The 23,650-nt window shown below is 47.9% G+C and overlaps 1 protein-coding gene across 2 annotated transcripts in view; it reads right to left on the bottom strand.

Moving 5' to 3' along the window:
• Nucleotides 1-845: 845 nt before the first annotated feature.
• LOC101000143 (gliomedin) overlaps nucleotides 846-23,650 on the bottom strand; it is a 68,503-nt gene continuing 45,698 nt past the window's right edge. The window contains exons 3-10 of one of the 2 annotated variants that reach the window (XM_009210171.4): nucleotides 23,076-23,093; nucleotides 22,636-22,743; nucleotides 11,439-11,585; nucleotides 8,746-8,874; nucleotides 6,059-6,142; nucleotides 5,836-5,961; nucleotides 4,595-4,745; nucleotides 846-2,066 (exon numbers count right to left, since the gene is read on the bottom strand). In XM_009210171.4, coding sequence (XP_009208435.1) covers nucleotides 1,589-2,066; nucleotides 4,595-4,745; nucleotides 5,836-5,961; nucleotides 6,059-6,142; nucleotides 8,746-8,874; nucleotides 11,439-11,585; nucleotides 22,636-22,743; nucleotides 23,076-23,093 — 1,241 coding nt within the window. In that variant the 3' untranslated portion in view covers nucleotides 846-1,588. The other variant, XM_017960615.3, reaches the window with a different exon arrangement.

Below are 23,650 nucleotides of genomic sequence, written 5' to 3'. Positions count from 1 at the left end.
GATTTTTTCAAGAATCAGGCTCACTTTATATTCTTTATCAGGAGTCAGCAACCTTTTTCCATAAAGGGGCAGCTAGTCAATATTTTAGGCACTGTGAGGCCATACACTGTTTGTTGCAATGACTCGATTCTGCTGGTGCAGAGCAGAAGCAGTCACAGGCCGTGCTGCATAAATAAATGAGCGTGGCTGTGCTCAGTAAAACCTTATTTAAAAAACAGGCAATGGACTGGCTCTGGCCCAGTTCTACGTAATAACCACAAATGGCACCTCTCCTCTGAACACTGAAAAGTGCTTCCCATGGTTCCAGCCAGATTAATGTCTACTTACACAGCATTTAGTACTTTGATAGTGGATCCACAGAAGAAGCATAAGAAGTCAGCGTGATCTGAGGATTCACTGTTCATGATCCACAGCTACAAGTCAACATGATAAGAAGTTGGGGGGAATCTGGAAGATTGTGATTCTCTGTTATTAAGAAACCTGGGGCTGGCGTGGTGGCTCACACCTATAATCCCAGCACTTTGGGAGGCCGAGGCGGGTGGATCACGAGGTCAGGAGATCAAGACCATCCTGGCGAACACAGTGAAACCCCGTCTCTACTAAAAATACAAAAAATTAGCCAGGCATGGTGGTGGGCGCCCGTAGTCCCAGCTACTCGGGAGGCTGAGGCAGGAGAATGGCGTGAACCCGGGAGGCGGAGCTTGCAGTGAGCCAAGATCATGCCACTGCACTCCAGCCTGGGTGACAGAGCAAGACTGTCTCAAAAAAAAAAAAAAAAAAAAAAAAGAAACCTGGGCCAGGCACACATGCCTGTAATGCCAGCATTTTGGGAGGCCAAGGCAGGAGGATCACTTGAGCCCCAGGAGTTCAAGACCAGCCTGGGAAACATAGCAAGACTCTCTATTTAAAACAAGAAAAGAAAAAAAAAAATAGCTTATTGAGAAAAAAAAAAAACCCTGAACATGTAGCTGTCCCTGGCTTTTGCTAATCTCAGAGCTGCCCAGTCAGCAGCTGAGGGTAATGGTTATTCTGTGGTGGCAGGTGCAGATGCAAAGAAAAGCAATAAATTATGGATAATGTGATACTTTAGATGTCTTAAAGAGTTAATGCACCTTTTCAAAGAACCAGATCTAAGTCAGCACTGAGGGATTCACTACTCAAGCCACTGGACTTCTCAACTCAAAGGGAAATTTGGTCAGCATGTGGCTAAAACAGCTAAACAACAGAAGCAGATACATAAAAGTTGTGAGAAGAGAAGCCGCCAAGAATCACCAAATTTCCTACAGGTAGAGAAAATCTTCCCAATCATCTTAGCCAGATGGTTCAGATTACCAATGGGGAAACTAAGGCCCAAGGAGAAGGAGGTAACTTGCAGAGCCAGTTGTGGCGAGATCACCACATTTCAGCCATTTCAACTTCCAATCTGTTGCTATTTCACTAAGGGGGGCTCACTGACCATTTAAACACTTATGTCATGAGGTTATGTTCTAAATATCTGGCTGCCGTTAAAAAAAACAAGTTTCCTGTTGGCAGAGAACTGGTCCCAGAAAACACCTGAAATTTGCTGAAGGGAGCAGAATGCAGCACATCACTCCTTTAAGGTAGTTGACAAAAACTGCACAGGATAAAGCATTAAATGGCCGTCTTCCCACGAATATAAATGCTGATCTCTCATGTTGTATGCTAACATGGCAAGAACAGACTGGGAAGTTCTTAAATCAAAGTTTGCATTGATCTGTTTCCCTCCTAACAAATCAAAGGCAAATGTGACCCTCAGATCTTTGGTGTCTGTGACATAGAGGATTCCTCGGGCAATGAAGGCGTTGCCGGCCTTGGATTTGGGGTACGTGGTATTGATGTGCTGCACCACTGAGAACGTCCTCTCATCCAGTTGTGCTACAAGAATGTTTGAGCCGTCCACACTTGACGCATAGATAATCCAAAGGCCCTTTTCATCTACAGCTAGATTGAAGTAAGTCTTGGAATTTGCAAAAAGGTATTTTCGATCAAAATACAAGGCATTTTCAAGCTTCAGAGTTTGGGATGTTTCCTTGCCAAATTCAAATCTGAAATATGCAAACAAAGAAAAGTACACATGAATCACTGTTTCTGTGGACAAAGGTGGTTTATTAGGCTCCTCTATTAAACTGAGTTAGTGGGTCAGGGGTGAGGGCTGGGATTTTGCATTTCTTACAAGCTCCTGGGTAATGCCTGCTCTGCTGGTCCTTGGGCAATGCTGTGAGCAGTGAGGATGTAAGAGACGATGACTGGCTGTGCTAGCAGAGGCAACAGGGAGACAGTGGTGTGGTGTTAAAGAGAATACTCCCTATAGTCAGAATGAATTTGCATCTGAGTGACCACTTACTAGCCATGTGACCTCCACTTCACTAATGCCCAGATGTTTGTTGACCTCCTGAAATGCCCCCTCGAAGATTCTTAGAGCTGCAAGGGGGCTGTAAAAGAGGATCTAGTCCAATATTTTCATTTTATAAGCAAAAAATGAGAAGCGACTGGCCCGAGACTACAAGTAAGAGGCAGAGCCAGAGGTTGAACTTAGGGTTTCTAACTCTAAGTGTGGTGGTTATTCCTTTACTCCCTGCTGAAATTTAAAAAAAAGAGTTTCACAGTCTGCAAAGTTGAAAAGAAAGTCACCAGGTGAGAAAGGCTGTTGCAAAGTCATGACTGTGAAAACCATTTTCTTGTCAAGTAAGTGGCTGGATACATTAAACTATAGTATGGAATGTCATGCCCCTTAGCTCCTGGAGGCTGATTTGACAGATTCCAACTCTAGGCTGTAGCATAAAAGTGAACTATAATTCAAAGGGTACTCCAGGAATGAAAATTCAGGAACATTAGGGCTAAAAGAAAACACCAGAGGGTGCCATTGAGCAGCAGAAGAAACATGAAATGTGTGAATCTGTGGATATGCGTTTGAGCAAAACAGACTTGAATTCTATTAAGAAACCATGAAGAAACTAGAGAAGAGTGAGGCTTGGGAAGGTCCCTGCACATCTCAGTTCACGGGAGTTCTTCCTCTGAATACCTGGGGTTTAGTGCTGCCATTTGGCTGTGTCTAGTCTTGCCACCTCACAGCTGCATTCCTTGGTGAGACCCATCTCTCCCAGCAATTACACGGTCGAATTCAGCTCTGCCTCTCTGTGAGGTCCCAGTCAGTGGCCTGGCATAGAGCAGTACAGCCTCCTAACCACTGCATCCAAACTTAGCTTCCTTAGAAGATACACCTCCTTGAAGAGGCCAGTTCTCACTGTGGAGGTTATCCACCTCAGAACTCCCCCCGACCCCACCTCCGTGTGGCAATAGCCCTATAGAACATGGCAGCAGGGGACCACAAGATTCAGTGAGCAGCATCGGACGAAGGAGTGTGTCTTGAGAGCGAGGACTGCTGAGCAGGTGGTAGGTCAGTTGCCTTTTTCTACCAGCACAAGATTGCCCAAATGAGGCGGCCAGGGAGGTGTAGAGATGATGATGGGGGTGTCATGTACAGGGAAGTGAGAGGCAAAGGAAGGGATGCTTCCTGCCACGGCTGACGCCAGTGTTCGATATGTCTGATCAAATTGCAGATTATACTAGGAAACTCACCCCATTCTAACCTGAGCATTCAAACGCCAAAGGTTGTTAAAGCTGGACCTCACTAAGGGTAGGAGAAGGATGAGGGAGAAAGAAGGGACCCAGTCCTCCCTCAAGGTCACTGTCTCTTGTTTTGAATGAGTAGGACTGTGGCATTCATAATACTGGGTTTACTGTTTCAGACGGGGAAGAGCTAGAAGGACTCAGAGGCGGTAGTCCATCTTTTTATTTTTAGTTGAGGACAGGGAGACACAGGAAGTGCTGTCTCTTGGTCCAAGGCCATAGAGGAGGCAGAAGAGTTGGAGCCAGAAACCAAGTGTCCTGGCTTTCGGTTTGTTGCTCTCTTGATTTGCCCAAGACGACCTTCTTCTGCCTCCAAAGGCCAGAGCTTGATTTCCTCTTCTTGAACCCTAAAGACAGAACTTCAGCAACTCTTGTGGGGAAGGCTCAGCGGCTGCCCTGGGCAATGTCTACCCAGGTGACCCTCCTCGCTTCCCCGTGGGAGAGCAGAGGGCGGCCTGGGAGGACTCCATCAGGATGACAGATGGATCTGAAGGCAGAGATGCCTGACTTGGGGTTCATTCCCCAGTCTTCAATGATCTCAGCTGTGACATGAAATTCCCCACACCCAAAGTTTTCCAAAACAAAACTTCATCAGGGAGCAGCAGCACATTCCACCAGGGGGAGCTCTGAGTTCAGGCTGCTTCTCTCTCAGAGGAAGGGGAAGCTGCAGCCATTACCACTCCAGGTCCACTTCTCCCTGGCTCTGACCTTCCTCAGGCTGTCCAGACCAGCAACAAATGCAGACCCCAGGCAGGGGCTGGGTCACGGGGCTCACTAACATATCCTGTGATTCATTCAGTTGACAAACCCTGACTGACCTCTGTGTGTCAGCCCTAGGGACACAAAGATGATGAAAACACAGTCCCTACCCCCAATTGCTCACAAAAGCACCATGGGCAGGTGCTGCCTGAGAGGCATGAGAAGGTGCCGTGGTGCGACTCACCTCACTATGGTGTTGGAACCCCCTTTGTGGTAGTAGAGAGAGTTGTTGTAAACCACGTGCCCACAGCCATGGAAATAATACGGAAGGTGGATGAACGTGTAACTGCCATTCAGAAGTGAGGGCTGGTCCTTGAATTCCTTCACCATGATGCCTGTAGGAGTGAAGCCAGGGAGAGGCCGTTACCTACCTCCAGCAATCACAGCTTGGGAGGGAGTCCTTGGGAGGAATTTCAAAGGAGGGAAGTTGAGAGTGAAGTGTTCCCTAAGGTCCCTTCTCCAGTGTGAAGAGTCTAAGACTCCCCATCTCAAAGTCCAGCTCTCCATATGGATTTCTGAAATGTCTTTCAAATGTGGTAGGCATCGAATTGGCCTGACTCCCGGGAGAACTATGTATCACCCTCTCCCACCCCACTCTACACTGTTTATCTCTTTCTATGAGAGTGGTGTAGGCCTTCACCAGGAATAGCAGATACTTGGCGCTTGGACAGTCACCTCTTGCCTCCTCCCACCTCTTCCTGCACTGTGCAGCAGCCACTACTAATGCACAACATTACTTTCTTTTTGAGTCCCCAAATCCTGGTAATCTGGGCAGTTACTACCAGCTTCCCCGTTTAATAACTGGCCTTGATAAAACAAAGAAGTGATTTCTTCTCAGCTATTTCTCCAACCAGTGAGTATGGTCAGACCCCTTCTTTAATGAGGCCACTGTTACTACCACCAGCAATTCCTGACCACCTCTCTTTGGGACAGTACAACTAGGGTCCTGCTCAGATGCAGTGTAACTGCAAGGTGGACCTTCACCTTCTCCCTGGGCTCTCTGTCCCACAGGTGGCTGGGAAAGATGTCCAAAAGTACTCTTCTGGGAGAGGGAGCAACCTTAGAGAAAGATGGGTGGTCCACAAGGATTTTGTCTTTGATATTTTTTTCCCATTATGATTTGGAGGTTTATGAGGCCTGCAGTCATAATGCTATTTGTTTCCTTCTGGATACTTGTCCTAAAACAGGCGATCTCTGGGTTACCCTCGTCATGCTCCTGTGACCTGAACTTCAAAGCTTGCCACCAGCATGTTCAAAGGAAGAAAGTTTTCTGCCCACTCATTGGTCTTTCTAAAACAAAGAGACATTTATCACACCAGCTACTGAGGATTTCAGACACACGCAAATGGAATACGCCCAAAGGTAGGCAACAGATGAAAAATACAGTCACCACACAGATATGGGTCATCGGCCGAGTGTAAGTACCTGAAAAATGCTCCGTCACCCAAATCCGGTCATCGCTCTTGTTAGCAGACTCTCTTATCCAAGTCCCAAATGTCTCTGTCACTTTCAGCACTTGCACTGGGTTTCCAATGGAAGTGATCATGGATTCTGCCAAAAGAAGAGAAAAGAAAGTCACTTACCTGCCAATTATGACTTGAAGGCATTCAATTTCTGACTTTCAAGACAGGATGCTTTGTTTCCATACCTGCTTGTGGGGAATGGTGTTCACTGGCTTTCTCATCAGCTTTTCCAACCAAGGTATCATCATTTGGTATGGCACAGGTCTCACCTAAAATGACGACAATCATCAGAGCAAATACAGCTGGCACAGTGAGATTTGTTGGACTTTATAGCTGCTGCTCTTCCCCACCTCATTCCAGACTCTAGTTTCATAAGCATCCCTTGCAATAGGTCACCAGATTCCTTGGTTGCTTGCTTTTAAGCAACTCCAAGTCATAGCCTTCCAAATTCTTTGCCCTGCTTGTTGAGTTCCCAAGAAGCTTTTCAGGAGTACAGTTGCTAACATAATACAACCCCAAAAGGATATCAGTAAAAGCAACAAAGTGGCCTGAGCCAGCCTGTTCAAGGCCTCAGCAATTTGGGGGAAATGAGAGGCTTGCTGACGCCCTCCTGGCCCATCTGGCAGGTGGTATCACTATCATGATTGCCTTGTTCTGGAAGGATTTTCACTTTCAGGGAAGCTGGTGGAAGCTGTGAAATAGCAGCCCCAGAGAATGGGGTGGTCCACTTTATGCAGCATCTTCCTGGGAGAGGCATCAGGAGGGGAAACACAGATTTAGAGGAAGAAGTAATCTAGATTCCATCCAGCCCAGAGACACAGGAGTCCCCTCATGACCATTTCCCCGCTGTCTCTGTCTAAGGGCCTACATGGGAGTCCCCTCATGACCGTTTCCCCCACTGTCTCTGTGTAAGGGCCTAGAGAAACACAGGTCCTTGACAGGGGCCTGGTTCAAGTTGGCTTGAGGCTACAGCTGAGCTATGATTCATCCTCCTTGGCTTATCAGTGTCCCCCTTAATGAATGGGCTGAATTTAGACCTTTGGTGAAGAGGTGCCTTAGGGCAGCAGAAGTAAGGCTGAGAGAGAAGAGGGAGGAGGATGCGTGTGGCCAGGGTGAAGAGGACAGGACATGGACTGAACCGCAGGCCCACTCAAATCCTGAGGGTTTCAAATCACCCTGTGGTTGCTTGATGGAAAGGATCATCTGAAGGGGCTCCCGACCCTCCGTGATCTCTAAGCTTCCTTCCAGCTGGATAAGCCTGTGTTTCCCTGAAGTCCTTCTGTCACCTGATGAGAGCGGGCTCAGGGATCTGTTACAACTTCCCACGGGCAATCCTGCTGCCCCCAGGGTTTCAACTGGGGTTTCCACTTAGGGAACTATAGGGTATTAAAGACATGGAGTTGGAGCAGGAGAGAGGGCCAAGTTCAGACGCAAATGCCTGGCAACCAAAGACTCATTTCTAGGAGGCAGAGTGGAAGATAATGCCTTTCATTTAAAGCCATTTTCCTTACTCTGCATCCAGCCCCTGCCGATCCAGCCACCTGGTAGATTAGGCTAAGCCCAGAGACTGCTTCTCTAGACAAGAGCTGTCACTGGCTGGCAGAGCCTGTGGCAAATTAGAATTCTGCAAAAGCTCGAGTCAGAGCCCCCTTCTCTCAGGGGAGGTCCCGCTCAGTTCATTCTTCAAGGGAAGCTGAGCAAAGGGCTGATGCTAATGGCTGGGGAGGCACTGCACAGTAGCCCAGCAGAGGAGCAGCTCTGCCGTGGTCTCACGTTGCAGAATTACAATCAGGCTCTACTGAACTGGGGAGGGCGATGGTGCCATCTTCGAAAGCACAGATTCGCCCACTCTGACAGCTGACTGTGTGCCCCCAAATGTCTTTCAGAAAGAACAGTGCACCAAACAGAACTCAAGACTGTTTAGGAAAATGACAGCAATGGCCACAGCAAGGCTGAGAAATTCCAGTGAGGATCCTCCTTATGAGTGCCATTGAGGAGATGGCCGCAAGTGGCCCTCGTCATAGTTTCAGTTAGGTGACAGATCCTAGGTCACCCCTTTTGGGGGAGAAGTCCTAGCATCACCCTAGAAGTATTTTCCATTAATATAATCCTTGATTTCCAGTTAGCTTTCAACCCTGTGGCCACTGTGCCACAAACTGGCTAAAGAACAAGTCCACCAGAGGTCAAGTATTCCTTGTTCTTGGTTGGCTTGACCTTGGGTCAGGTCTCAAAGTGTGAATTTCTATTTAAATGGAAGATGCCCTGAGAGCTGGGACTTTACAGTTAGGCAGAACTGAGTTTGAATCCTAGCTCCGCTATTTACTCCTGGAGCGAGTTCCTTAGCTCTTTGGGGTATCGGTTTTGTTATCTGTAAGTTGCACACAATAATGATTCTAATATCATAGGATTATTGTGAGAATTAAATAAGCACATAGCCCTGTGCCTGGCTTAATGAAGCACTGTTGTTACTATTCGTGAGGACTTAACCAATCCAAACTTCCCCTTCATTTCCTGAGCATCAGTCAAGCTTCTCACTTCCCAAGAGTGCAAAAACAGCAGCTTAGCTTTCCAGACTGTTTCAGGGGAAAGGGATGGTGGACAGGGCAAGGAGGAGGACTGGGCTGCTGGTAAATGAAGGAAGCAGGAGGAGGGAAGGGGAGTGGGAGGCCTAATTTTAATACTGTCCCTGGTCTTCAGCCCCAGGGCAGACTACGAAGACCTCCTGTGAGAAGGTTGCAAGAAGGGAACTCTCATTTTGGACAAAACCCTCCTCCCTCTATTAAAACAAATCTGGTCACAGAGCCTGGGGTCCAGACCAAGAGTTTGGAATAATTGACAGAGGAGGCGGGCCCCATGGGGGAGAGCTGGTGACCTGGGCACTGGCCGTTGAACATGTTTGGCTGCCGAGGGCCTTTGGCTCTTCTGCTTCCAGGGGGTCCTGGAGGACCTGGAGGGCCTGGGGGCCCAGGTGGACCGGGTGGGCCTTGGTCACCTTTGGCACCTGGAGAGAAAGAGAGAAAGGGAGAGAAGGAGGGAGGAGGGAGAAGGAGGAAGGGGAGAGAGGGACAGAGAAGGGGAGAGAAGAAGAGAGAAAAGAGAGAGGGAAGGAAAGGGGAGGGAGGAAAGGAGGGAGGGAGGGAGGAAAGGAGGGAGGGAGGGAGGAAAGGAAGGAGGGAGGGAGGGAGGAAAGGAAGGAGTGAGGGAGGGAGGAAAGGAAGAAGGGAGAGAGGGTGGGAAAAAGGGAAGAGAGTGGTCAGCTAAGGTCTCTTTAGCTGCCTCCTCGCAGTCAGACCAAATAAGGCTTTTCAGTTTCTCTACAAGTGGACAAGTGCGGCCACAGAAGCTGGAGGCAGGTCTCTGTCCACCAGGAAGGGGCAGAGATCTGCAAGCAGAGCAGATGAGGCCCAACCTCCTACGCCCTCTCCAGTCTCCTCCAGGGGACACCCTCTGCTCTGACCTGGTCTTTTCAATTGGGGTTCATAAGGGATGGTGCTTTTCTGAAGGGTTTGTCATCACCCCTCATGTGGTCAGCAGCATGGAGGAACACGGTACTCTGGATGTGTAGATTTTCTATGTAACAGAAGTGTAACAGAATTTTATATTTTTTCAAATACATTTATGTATATTACCCTGTTGAAAACACCTCTGAAATTATACATGTTTTGCATAGCAACATCTGCTGTTCATGAGACAAGATGTATTAACCAAGTTCGATCTTTTCCTTGATACTTTGGTCTAAGCACAGTGCCTGGTAAACAATAGGCACTCAATCAAGTCTGAATGCATGGATAGATGGTTGGATGGGCAACTGATTCAGGGTCATTATTCTGAACATTTAGCATCATCCTAGCTTCCTGAGGACAGACATTATGTCTTCCTCATTTCCAGCTACTAGCAAAGTCTTTGATTCAGAAATGGTGTTCTCTGGTATTTGATAAATCTGTATTGACTACATAGTTATATTTACATGTTATATTTTTATCATATAGATGATCTCCAAGGTACTGTGCTTTAAAAATTCTTCTGCCTCCTGCTCCTCCATGAGAGTCAGCTGTTACCTGTTCTTTCCCCTGTGCTGTTGCTTTGTGACTTTCTGCCCCTTACCCTCTTCTCCCACAAACACCAACTATCTGCTTTTACCCTGGGCTGGAAAAGCAGCCACTGTATTTGTAGGGGAAACGCCCCTGATGGCAATAACTGAAGTGTATCCTTAGAATGACCCTGGATAGCAGATGCAACTGAATGTGTGCTCAGAGCTAGGGAATCTGGGAGTTGCCAACCCAGAGCTTTGTTCCTTGTTTTGAGGAACATCTGAACCCCCAGCCCATCTCATGGAAGAGGGGCCGTGCAGGCAATTGAGGCCCTGAGTTTTGGGTTAAGTGAAGGTTGCCAGGTGGAGGTGGTTAAGGGGAGGGTGTTGATGTGGTGTGGATATCCCACGCAAATCTCATGTTGAATTGTAATCCCCAGTGTTGGAGGTGGGGTCTGTGGGAGGTGTTTGGATCGTGGAGGCAGATCCCTCATGAATGGCTTGGGTCATCTCCTTGGTAATAAGTGAGTTATTGCGAGATGTGGTCGTTTAAAAGTGTGTGGCCCTTCACACCCCACTCTCACTCCTGCTCTCGCCATGTGATGTGCCGGCTCCCCCTTCACCTTCTGCCATGATTACAAGTTTCCTGAGGCCTCTCCGGAAGCCGCGCAGATGCCAGCATCATGCCTCTTGTATAGTCTGCAGAACTATGAGCCAATAAACCTTTTTAAAAATATATAAATTACCCAGTCTCAGGTAATTTATAGTAATGTGAGAACGGACTAGTACAGGTGTTAAGTGAAAATGCCAGGTAAATTGCATGCTGTTTGCAAGTGGCTGCAGTTTTCCTGCTCAGTCCACTGCCTCTGGGCTGCAGGTAAGGCGGTTAGCTCATCCAGCACACTGCCCCTGGGTTGTTTTTGTCCTAAGTTGGTTCTCCTGTCCAGTCCGCCACCACTGGACTCTCTCCTCTGTACGAAGCCTCCAGTAAAGCTCCGTGTCACATTTGCTGGCCCTGGATTTCTTCTTTAGTTTCTTGAATCTGTTGCCATCCCTACTGAGGTTGATCAGGGCTTGGCACAACAATATTTTGCCCTAATTATATGTAAAAAGGCCATTAGGATCAGGGCCTGAGGATGGCTCGACCTCATCAGTGAAGCAAATGCTTGTGCTTCCTGTCAGTTGTCCTCTGAGGTGTCGTAAGTTGCCTGCTTACTTGTCTTATTCTGGATTGTGCTGGATTTCAATATATCTTGGAAAAGAAAACTTCCTTTATTCCATTCAAGTCAACCGTGGTTTTTAGACCCAATTACCTGAACCATGTATGCTTAGAACCCAGATCTGGTCTTGCCACATGGAGTAACATGCTCAGGTTTCTCCTCTTTGAAAGCATAGAACTCCAAAACATGCTGCAAAACAGATGGCCACATAAGGCCATAAAGGAGAAAAGACACAGGAGCAGCCCTGGTGTTCGAAGCCAGGAAGTTCTCTGGGCACACAAGCCCTCAAAGAGAGCCAGAGCGCACCCCTCTTACCTGCCAGGAGCACATCGTTGGACACATCTCCTTTGTCACCCTTTTCTCCCTTCTGCCCTGGTGGGCCCTCATTTCCCTGCAGGCCCAGTTCACCATGGTCTCCCTTTTCTCCCCTTTCCCCTGGATTTCCTGCAGCTCCAGGTATCCCTGACCAAAAAAGCAAATGACATGTTAGCCTATGGCGCAAAAAGTTCTGGCATACCACTTTATATTATTGTACTTTGTGCTTTACAGGGAAGCAGTTTTATACACCAAACATACAGCTTTTCATAACTGTTTTAGAGCAGTAGTGTGACCATACGTTCATTAAAGAACAGCATTTCCAGGTGGCTTTGCTGGATTATTTATTTATTTATTTTTTGAGACGGAGTCTGGCTCTGTCACCCAGGCTGGTGTGCAATAGCACGATCTCGGCTCAATGCAACCTCTGCCTCCTGGGTTCAAGCAATTCTCCTGCCTCAGCCTCCCAAGTAGCTGGGATTATAGGCGTGAGCCACCACACCCATCTGATTTTTGTATTTTAAAGAGACAGGGTTTCGCCATGCTGACCAGACTGGTCTTGAACTGACCTCAGGTGATCCGCCTGCCTCGGCCTCCCAAAGTGCTGGGATTACAGGTGTGAGCCACTACTCCTGGACTGCTGGATTATTTTTAGAGAAATCTGGCTGAGCCAACAGGTTGGAGAGAGGAGTGAACCGCAAGAGGGGGCGATGACAGCAACAGTGGAAAGAAGGTAAGGAAGGCCTAATGAGAAGTCTGCAACCATGATGCTCAGAGGCGTGTATCTGCTGCCATAATAGTGAGTGTTAAACACATTATTTAGTTTATTCCTAACAACATATTGGAGTGGTAGGCTTGGCAGTCATCCTTACTCTCATTTTATAGATGTTGAAATTAAGGCCTACAGTGGTTATAACAGATGCTGCCAAGTCAGAGCAGCAAAGCACCTCTGATTCCATCTCCAGTGCCCTTTTCTGTGACCTTCCAATGCAAAATACTTTCAATCACAATAGGAAAACAGGTAAAGTTGCTTTAGGACAACCATTAATAGGGATGGTGAACAAAAGGTAGTGGGTGAAATTTCTGCCTCTGTTCACGGGGAGCTATGACTACCGGAATTGCTGTCCTCCCTACATTGCTAGAAACCAGTCAAGGTCTAAGTAACAGCTTGTGTCAGCCTTGAACCCTGAGCAGTGAAAGCACCCTTGGATTGTCCCAGTTCACTGCTGGGAGGTAGTTCCCAGTGGCACAGGGAGGAGGATCTCAAATAGCCTGTCAATCTCACTAAGTTGAGGGGCCAAAAACCAGAGTTTGGGGAGATGGAGATGGCTAGAATTTGCAAGATAGAAGAGCAGAAAGACGACAGCTGTGTGAGAGAGCCCTGTGGATCTGCAGAGGGCTCTCTTGAACCTGTGACTGAGGGATGACTTCCACACATGAGGGAATTCCAGAGGGCTGGGAAAGGAACTCACACACTGTTCGCTATAAAATTCTCAGGGCTCACACAGCAAAAATTTCTCATTCCCACGGCTAACATGGAGAAATCTCATCAAATACTGAAATACTGGGTAGAGTCCTTGAAAAAGTCTGGTTTTAGTAGTGGGGCTAAATTAGCCCCAGGTTAAAGGCTGTGGTGGACCCCATCATTACAAAGTTTCAACACAAGTTTCTAAAGGATCAAACCTATCTGCCAGTGATTTAACTGCCTGACTCTGTGCCTGCTGAGAGTCCAAAATTTGAATCATTCAGTTCATTTAACTCAGCGTATTAGCAATTTAAGCAAGAAAAAGTATATGATCATCTCAAGGATATAGAAAAGGCATTTGATACAATTCAACACCCATTCTTGATTTGTCAACAAACTGGGAATAGAAGGGAACTTCCTCAGTCTGGAAAAGGGCATTTACAAAAAAACCTGCAGCTAACATCATCCTTAATGGTGAAAGACTGAATGTTTTCTCCCTAATATCAGAAAGAAGGTGATGGTATCTAATCTCATCACTTTAATTTAACATCCTACTGGAGGTCCTAGCCAGTGCAATAATGCAAGGAAAAATAACTCAAAGGCGTACAGATTGAAAAGGATGAAGACTGTTTGCAGATGTCATGATTGTTTACATAGAAAATCTCAAGGAATCTATAAAAGGCTACTAGAACTCTTGAGTATACAGTTATACAGGCTCCTTGAGAGGGGAAGTTATTATCTAATATTGTACTAAGTTATTGCCAGATATGGATCAATTACCATGATACCCTATCTCAGAGAATATGTGCTCATTTTAACAACCACCCCTTGGAGATATTGCTTAACAGAGGTATTGCCCAAGTGGCAGAGATTTCAGTGATGGGGAAGTGAGCATCTCACAATACCCCACAGTTCATATCCAAATGCCCTGCATTGCCACCAGATTAATTATTCCCTAAAACAGCGGTTCCCAACCTTTTTGGCACCAGAGACTAGTTTTGTGGAAGACAATTTTTCCATAGACTGGGGTGTGGGGAGGGATAGTTTTGGGATGATTCAAATGTATTATGTTTATTGTGAATTTTATTTCTATTATTACATTGTAATATATAACAAAATAATTATACAACTCACTATAATGTAGAATTACTGGGAGCCCTGAGCTTGTTTTCATGCAACTAGACAGTCCCATCTGGGGGTGATGGGAGACAGTGACAGATCATCAGGCATTAGATTCTCAATAGGGTTTGTACTCCTATGAGAATCTAATGCTGCTTCTGATCTGAAGGGCGCTCAGGCGGTAATGTGAGCATTGGAGAGTGGCTGTAAATACAGGTGAAGCTTCGCTCAATCATCCGCCGCTCACCTCCTGCTATACGGCCCAGTTCCTAACAGGTCATGGACTGATATGGGTCCAGGGGTTGGGGACCCCTACCCTAAAAATAAACCTAGAGCTCTTAGCACCTTTCATTTACCCCAGAGCAGTAATAAATATTCAAAATGGTTTCTGCTCTTCCATATTCATGCTCATATTCCATATTCAGGGAAGTGTCTGCAGACTATTATAAGGATGACAGCAGTGCATGACAAAGCCTCAAAGTGTTGATCACTGTTAGAAGAAAACTGTAGTGAATAAAAAAAATTTGCTAGATTTCAACCAACCAATAAAAAAAAAAAAATCTTAGTGAAAACCATGAAATTCAGCTGCAGCTGGGAGTCAGAAGTCCCAGGGTCCTCACCACTACCAGTGGTAAGCTTGGGCGGTGGCTGCCTGTCCAGTGGAGCTGGGGGAGCACAGTAGAAGAGGATGTGAAGAGGAGCAGGGGATCCCTCCACTGTCAGCGGTGGCTCTGCCATGGATTCAGTGATATAGGGGTCAAATCATGCCTCTTTGAGGGGTCATGGCTCGTAATACCTCCCTCACGATAGCACCAAAAACCTGTTGCACTGGCTCCTCCCAGCCCTCAGTCATCAGGACATCTGGGTGGAAAGTGGTTCACTCACTTGAGAAGAGCCCTTCTGCCAGGCCCTCTGTGTGAGAAGACATTCTTTTGTCAGTGTTTTAAATAGGCAATTTGGCACATTATCTGAAGGAGACAAAAGACAGGGCATTGCCATAGAGTCCAGCCCGCACAATGCACCAAGTGTAACTGACACCTTCGAAAGGTTTCACGTGACCCAGATTTAGCAGTGCTCAGGGAAATGGTATCTGCTGGTTACTGCAGGGATATCTTCTTCAGGCATTTATTCTAGTCACAAACAGCCTTCTGCATCATCAGCTTATTTCCCCTTCCTTTCTTTTCTTTCTTCCTCTTATGTCTTTTATTTTCTTTCTCGGAAAGGCCATATGTGAAATAGGGGGCAGCTGTTGTAATGCGCCCCCCACAGGGGCAGGTATTTAAAGCTATTCAAGGCCTTTGCTTGAGGCTGCATTTTGACTCTAGTTGGGAAATGCATGATCGTTTTATAGCTTTCATTAAGAAAGGGTTGGGGGACATTTTGTCTGCATAGAGTCTGCCTTTGCCCTCTTGTCCACCATAGCTCTGACAAAGCATCCCCTCGTCTTTGTTGGTAAAATTGCCCTGGCTGTGCTTTCGCTGTGGTATGTCAGAAATTAAATACCACCTAATCACGATTCACTATCAGGAACCTGTGTGTGGCATTTTCTTCCCTGCCCTGTCCCAGGGAAGGTCAGGGATGCCAGCTGTGCAAAGTGACACTATGACACTATGTGATGTGGACCCCTGGCTGGCTTTGAGTCGGCACATTCTGCCAGAGAAGAAAGGCCAGACTCTGCCTGCCTAACTTGTGCGAGGAGCGGCTCTCTACTGTTTTTCTCTGGTGTCGCCCACTCAAAACAGTTTCATCAGCATTCGGGTTTGGAGTTGTGTGATATCTCGAGACTGAGGTCAGCTCTCATCTTCACAACATGGGGTGAGGGAGGATGTTTTATTTTCAGCAGTATCATCTGTTGCTAAGGCGGGGGAAAGGGGCGAGAGGGTGTCACACAAAACCCAGTCCTGAGACACGAATATGGAGGAGGGTTTCATTTCTGTTTTTATAAGAATTTGACTTTTAGAGAAGATACTGCAACATTAACTCTTAAGTGAGAAAATGAGAGGCAGCTGGAAAGAAAGAAACTGCTTTTGAGGCAATGGAACGTCAGACTTCATAGAAGATGCTGGTTGCACAATTGACAACATTTAGGTTTCTTTCAGTTCTGACCTTTTTCTTCAGATCTAGGTTGGTGTTTCCACATGAATACAGAACACTTCCACTTAGATTTCCTTTTGGTTTAAAATAAAGTTTCTCCTTCCCCACTTTTGAAAACAACAACAATAATAGCTAATCCCAGTGTAGCACTTACCATGTGTCAAGCCCTCTTCTAAGCACTTTGTATATATTAACTCATTTAATCTTCCTAATAACACTATAAGGGTAATATTATTATTGTTTCCATTTTACAAATAAGGACATTGTGGCACAAAGTGATAACTTGCCCAGGGGCATACCGCTCGTAAGCGGAAGAGCCGGGACACAAATCATCTGGCTCCAGCTCTGCCTCTGAGCCATTCCACCATCATTCTTAGCTTTTCTAAGCTCAGAACCTGAGAAGCTTTGATGTGTCAGTCTCCTGGAAGCAACCATTAGGCTACAGAGCTTAAACTCTGGCTTCATCAGGGTAGTCTTATAATGGCTCCTGGTTGCCTCCTGCGTATGTGGAGCTGAATCCCCGACCTTACTTTGAAGGCCATTACCCTCTAGTCCTACCCCAATCTAGCCAGGGTCCCCACTTGTACCCAGGGGTGGCCTCATAACCTGTGAGCCTAGGCCTTTCTGTTCTCTCCCTGCAGTTAATGCTGCTGCAGTATCTTCTCTAAAAATCAAATTCTCATTAAAAGAACAAAACAAAACAAAACAAACCCAGAAATGAAAGCCTTCCTTCTTATTCGTGTCTTGGGACTGGGCCCCATTCCCCAGCCTTTCCCACCACTCCTCTACTTATTTCCAAGGTGCTGATCCCTCTTCTCTCTCTCGTGCTTTATGCTTAGTTCTACGGCACAATCCATCCTCTACACAGGGTCCTATTTGCTCATCTTCTGCACAGGGGAGTTTGGCTTTTTCTTCTGGCAGTACTGCCTGCTGTGAAGTATAAAGCAGTCTTCCAACCGGAATTAGTAGTTACCGAGTACCTGCTGTTGCACGATGTATCTTCTCTTTCAACTGGATTGTAAGCCCTTATATACAGACACGATGTTCTAGTCTTCTCATTCATGCATTCATTCATTCATTCGTGCACTCATTCATTCATTCTTCATTCATCAATTATTTATTGGGTCTTAGCTGGGCCCTAGCTAAGAGATGCGATGAATAATAAAATCTATAAAACATAGTCCCTGCCTTCACTGACAAACACTATAGTGGACTATTTAAAACCAGAAACCATATTAGAGTTGTCATAACCCAACCTCTTCTGGCTACAGATGAGGAGGTCAAGGCCTCATCTTGGAGTGACTTGCCCAGGGCCTCAGGGCCAGTAAGGGATAAAGGCAAGAGCTCCTAGAACTCCTTCCACTGTTCCCCTCTGCCTTGAAGGCAGGGAACAAGAGGGACAAAATCAACCGTCTCTGACTGGCAGGTTATACTCATTGAACTGTGTGTTCTCAACAGTGTCCTACAGGCCTCTCTGAAGGGCTGGAAGGCTCCCAGCCCTCCCAGGAAGACTCAGCCTTGAAGCTCAGGTTGGAGGGTGTCTGAAGCCCTATATTCTCAATCATTAACTGCACCAGCGTTCAGGGCCCTGGCTTCCTTCCTGTTTGCTCCTGCTCTTTGGCACCTCCTGTAACCCTGCTCTCACAACAGGGCCCAAGCCCCTTGAGCACAGAAGTTGAGTGTCACTGTGGTTAAGAGCAGGGGTCCAGAAGTCAGAGAAACCTGGATTCAAGTTCTGCCTCCTTCACTTATTAGCTTTTGACATTACACAAGTTATATCCAATAATTCAACAGTGAATTTATTGAGCTCCTTGGCTGTGTGTTCCAGGCACTGAAGGTAGGAACTAAGCAAGACAGACATGGCCAAGCTCTGACAGGCCTCACATTCTGCTTGGGGAGTCAGCCCATCAGCACAACAGCAAATAATCCCCACGGGGTGATTTCAGGGAGGGATATTTCGATTGATTCCAACTGGGGAGTCAGACCATTAGCACAACAGTGAATAATCACCAGGGGATGATTTCAGGGAGGGATCAATATTTTAATTGATCCCACTTGGGAGGTCATACCATTAGCGCAATAGCAAATAATCACCATGGGTCGATTTCAGGGAAAGATCAATAATTTGGATTGATTCCACTTGGGGAGTCAGATCCTCAGTGCAGCAACAAATAATCACCATGGGGTGATTTCAGGAAGAGGTCAATATTTCAAAAGAGCAGGGGATGTGACAGAGTAGGTGAGACAGGGGCTAGACACAGAGGCCAGGGATGATGATGTACACGAGGTGACATCTGAGCTAAGACCTGCACCATGGGAAGACAGGGGAAGTCAGGGAGAGGGCATTCTGGGCAGTGGGCACAGGCCACTATGCCCTAGTCCCATCCCAATCTACTCTGGGTCCCTAGCGGTACTCGTGCTAAGGTCCTGGGATAAGGGTGGGCTTGGCCTGTTTAAGACAGAAGTATTTCCATCTGGAAAAAATATGGCTCACGAAAGTATTCATACCCTTGGGTTGTTGTGAGGACTAGATGAGTTGAGTGTACGGAGACCTTAGTGGAGTGTCTGGCAGTAAATGCTGGCTGCGTATTATGGTTCCGAAGGTTGTTGCTAGAAGGCACACCCCACCCTAACTGGGTCCCTAACTCTGTGGAACCCAGGCCTTTTTTCCTTTTCTTCGAAACAACACTTGTTCCCTCTTTGTGGAATGCACTCCCACACCTCTCCTACCCCACCCCTGCCTGGCAAACCACGAATGATCCTTTAACTCTCAGTTTAAATGACAGTCCTTCCTTCTCTACAGTCACAGCAATGGCCTGGCAGGTTGCATACCCACGTGAGGACCTGCAGGGCCATCCTGGGAGCTGGCTGCTTATCCAAAGGTCTGGAAAGGTCTGGAAAGGCCTGGGGCCAGCCTCCAACCTCGCCTGACTGTGTGACCCCACCCTCTGTGTGCGCCGGGCCCTCCCTTCATGTCTGGCCAAAGCTGTTACCTCCCTGCCCTCCCTCTCTATCACTGTACCTCGGAGCACCTCGTTCTTCCCTTCAAACACACGTCTCATGTTGAGATGGTAGGTGGATGTGACTGTCGACTATGGATATTGGCCTCGCCACCAAAGATGGAAAGTTCCAGAACAGTGTCTGTGTCTTTTGTGGTTCCCCAACAGCACTCGACGTCTGTTGAATAAGTATTTGTTGATGAATGTCCCCACCCTCTCCTGGTGCTCCTCTTGCTGCTCAGTCCCCTGCTCAGTCTCCTTTGCTGACTCGTCCCCTTCTACTTGGTCACTTGAGGTTGGACCTTCTCAGGGATGAAACCCAGCCCCTCCTCTCCTGCCAGGCTCTCTCCCTAAGTGACCTCACCCCCTGCCCACATGCCCAGGTGCCTCGATGACTCTCTGATATATATCTCTCACCCCAGACCTCCTCCGACTACAGACCTGTTTTCCAAGGCCACCATCCCACCTCCTCCTGGATACCTCAGGGCATCTGAAACTCAGCACATCCCATGCAGAGTCCACGATTGTCCCTTTAGATCTGAGTTGAGTGCGGGGCTGCCCGCCTCACGCAGGAGCAGCTCATCCATCCATCCAGTCGAGCATGACAGCAACCTCAGAGTCAGTCTTGTGCCTCCCTGACCCCCTAACTCCCTGTATCTACTGTCCACTGGGAACTGCTGGCTTCACCCCTAAATATCATTTACCCCTGTGGGTCTTTCCGCCCCTGCCCACTGTCTGCCGCCTACGGAAGCCATCTCCCTGCCTCTACGCTGGCTCACTCGCCTGCCGGTTCCAGTGCGCTCTCCATGCAGCAGCCACAGTGGCATTTAGAGAGGCAGATCTGATCCCATCAGTCTCTCCCACCTGACAACCCTCTGGGGCTTCTCATGGCCCTCAGAAGGAACCCTGTTCCCCTCAGTGGCCCTGCTGCCTCTGGACCCTCCTCCCTATCCGTTTCCTGCAAATGCTGGGTAGGAAGGGAATCTGTCCCAGGACTCAGGAGTGGGTGAGGAGGGAAAGTGCAGCCCTGGGGCCTCAGCAGGGTTAACAGGACAGTGTGGCTCTTGCTCTGCAGCCTGAGCTGGCCCATGAAGTGAGTGACCCCATCGAGCTGGGTTCTTCAGATAGCCTTTGGTGGCTAGTCTCCCACTTCCCCTGGCCTGGGACAATGGACTCCTTGTGGGGGCCTCGGGGACTCAACTTCCACCCTCAGTATGAGTGGAGGCTTCACGGTCTAACGCTGCCAACCCCCAGAAGCCTTACTCTCTGGGGTACTGCTGTAGAGAAGGGGGTCTTTGCTGTAGTTCCTATGAGATCTCCCAGAAACCAAGGATTGGGGTCACCCTCCAGTGACAAACAGGATCCAACACCTTCTCCCTTCTCTGCTGCTGTCCTCTGCTCCAGCCTCTTCCCTTCCCTCCTATAGCCTCTCAGCACAGCTGTCAGGCCAGCCTCTCATCCATATGTCAGGCATAGCACTGTTCCACTTCACATCCTCCCTGTTTTGCTCTGAGTACAAACCACAGTTCTTGAAATGCCCAGGGCTGACCTGATTTGGCCTGATTACCTCTCTGATATCAACTAGACTAGGTTAGCCACTCATCCCTTCTGTCCAGCTGCCCTGGCCTCCTTGCTGATCCTCAAACTGTCCAGGTACCCTGGTGACTTATATGCTCTGTGCAGAGCCCTCTGCCCCAGAAACCCGAGACTCTCTTTTACCTCCTCCTGGTATTTGCTCAAAGGCTCCTTCTTAGGGGGTCTTACTGGCCTCCCAATCTAAATGTACCGCCTCTAACCCCACTTAAACTTCCCACCCCTTTCTATGATATTTTTTCTCCTTACCATTTATCACCATGGACCAGACTGTATATTTTGTTTATCTTATTTACTATCCATCTCTCCCAACTAGAATGTAAGCCTCATGAAGGTGGAGGAGGGGAGCTTATTTCTGAATCTCCAGCATCTAGAATGGTACCTGCCACACAAATATGTGCTCCATAAATGAATGCACTTTTTCTTTTCTGTACTCCCTGGGTTGCAGACTGCATGCAAAGCACATCCTCAAGGCCAGGGATCTGTCTCAAGCCTTTTTGAAAACCACCCCTTTCCTACGTGCCCCACACCCAGCTCTAGCAGGGTGCCCTCCTGCCCCTGAGCCTGCCCTCCTCATGCCCCTTGCCGAGGCCTCAGGACTGAATCACATTTTTGGAGTCTCCCTGGGATAAGCTAATAGGCATCATTATTCTACAGCGATGCTCATGTATAATTATAATTATTATCCTATATGAACGATCCATTGCTGCTCGGTAATTCCAATGGTAATTGCTGGCCTTCTGAGAACTGAGCTGGCTTGGACGGTGTGTGCCCATTTTCTCTGAAGCTGCCCTCTGGAACACAAGCAGGTAGGCACTGCCAAGTGGCAGAGGTGCTCGACAATTTTTCCCTCTCCACTGGCCCTTACTTCAATTGCTAATGAGAATAAGAGTGGAGGTGACCAAAGGAGTAATTGCTGTCTGGAAGAAGTTTCTACCATTTCTTCTAGTCCAGGGCAAGTCCAAGTGAGTTTGGGTAGCAGAGCCAAGAGGTTGAAAATGAGACGGTGCAGTGGAGTCTCTGGCCGAAAACAACCTCCCTCCCCTCTCAGCAGTGGCCTTGACGGGTGGCTGACAGCCAGGCCTTCATAGGAGCCTCCTGAGTTGTTTTTTACCCTCTGGTCTTTGAGCTCCCAACACACCATGTGCTAGCTTTCTTCAGGTGGATCTGCCCTGGGGATCCCAGGACGGGGGCTCAGAGCCCTTCAGAATCTTCCCCTCTGTGCCCCAGCCTCCTGCCAGGCCCTGCACCAGCCCCTGCTTCTTACTGCTCCCTGGGCTCATCTGATGCCTTGGTGCTTCTGGGTCTTTGCTCCAGTGGTGGCACGGCCCTGCTCGTAACAGGGCACAGGAAGCTCCTCCGAGATGCCAGCCATATCTTCGTAGTTATCCTGTAGCCCCTGAAGAGGAGACCCTTTGACCTGAGTGCCGGCCTCAGGGACGCCGGGATGCTGCCTTTCCACTCAAGCAGTTTGAGCTATTCCTCTAGCCAAGAAAAGCTTTACCAGGGGCCAACATCAATTCATTGATTTTCAACCAAACACAGATTCGCTGGGCAGGCGGAGGCAATAGAGGGCAAGGCAGGAGCTGAGGCTCGAAAGAGCATGTGCCAGCACCAGCTGTCACACGGCCCACAGAGTGCCCCTCCCAGGGCTGTGGGCTCCTGCTGCTTCCACCTCCCATCTGCAGAAGGGAGTCAGTTCCCAGGAGATGGCTTCTCCAGTTTGAAATAAACATCTGTCAAGGTGGGACCAAGAAGTGTACCCTTGGTATCCCAGAACACAATGCCTTCTAGGTAAGAGTTAAACAGGTCTTACACTGTGCAGAGATGAAGCACCATACCCCTGCTGCACACAGCTTTAGTCAACCCAAATGCAATCATGGAGATAAACAACAGGGAAATTAATTAGAAGAGTTGCCAAAAATACCCATTTTTCCTCTTTTTCCATTTGCTCCTTTTTCTCCTTTTGGGCCCTGAGGACCAGGCTGTCCATCCGATCCATTGTGTCCTGGCAACCCGCCAGCTCCTGGAGGTCCTGCATCAAAACACAGAAACAGGGACGTTAACAACAACAACAAAAAACATTCTTCACTGAAGTTACTGTAATTTCCTTTACCGATGAAACTGAGCAGGCATCAATACCTTTTCCACATCCTCTCCCACTTCTTCCCTTCCTTCTCTGGCAAAAGCAGTGCCAAGTAGGGGAATGGTGATGGAGGAGCCTCAGGTGAGGGGCACAAAGAAGGAGACACACAGCAGGACAGCCTCCAGGCTCTTGCCCTCCCCTCATCTGTCCCATCAGAGAGATCCTAGGGGTCTGGCCACCCACAGCCTCCCCTTAAACTAGAAAAGTCCAAGGGCTCTTACCTGGTGGTCCGGGAGGTCCTACAACAGAAAAAAAATTTAAATGAGAAACCATGGGTGGAAGAAAGAGAAACCAGCATCGAACCCAGAAAACAAAGATCACCCCCGACCTTCAAATCTCCTAATTATCTACCGACCCTAAGCAACGGATTCTACACCTTGTATTTAGAACTCATTATATTTGGCCAAAAGACCCTTCCTTTAAAGCAATTCAACAAAGACCCATTTGCCAATCAAACCACATTTGCTTGTTTCAAGGAACCAAGATTAACTTCTGAGCTGTCCTCACTGTAGATTCCTAAATTAGTCATCTCTCAAGCAGTCAACCTAATAAACGGAGGGCCAGTAACAATACTGGTGGCCATGAATGCAGCCCTAGCACAGGGGGTTAGCAAATGATGGTGCTGTCATTGTGGGGCTGAGATTTGGCTGTCCCAGGAGGCCTCCAAGTGTTCTCATCTAGCTAGCTTGTCTCATCTGAGCCACTGGGGGGAGTCGGGAGTGAAAGCTGGCTGGCTAGATTTCTCTTTTGTTATATGAACTAGCCTGAGGAAAATTGAGAGCCCAGATCAGGTAAC

The sequence above is a fragment of the Papio anubis genome, unplaced genomic scaffold, assembly GCF_008728515.1.
Source record: "Papio anubis isolate 15944 unplaced genomic scaffold, Panubis1.0 scaffold137, whole genome shotgun sequence".
NCBI classification, from domain to species: Eukaryota; Metazoa; Chordata; class Mammalia; order Primates; family Cercopithecidae; genus Papio; species Papio anubis.
Note: the sequence above shows the minus strand (reverse complement) of the source record. Positions and strands in the feature narration are given on the sequence as shown.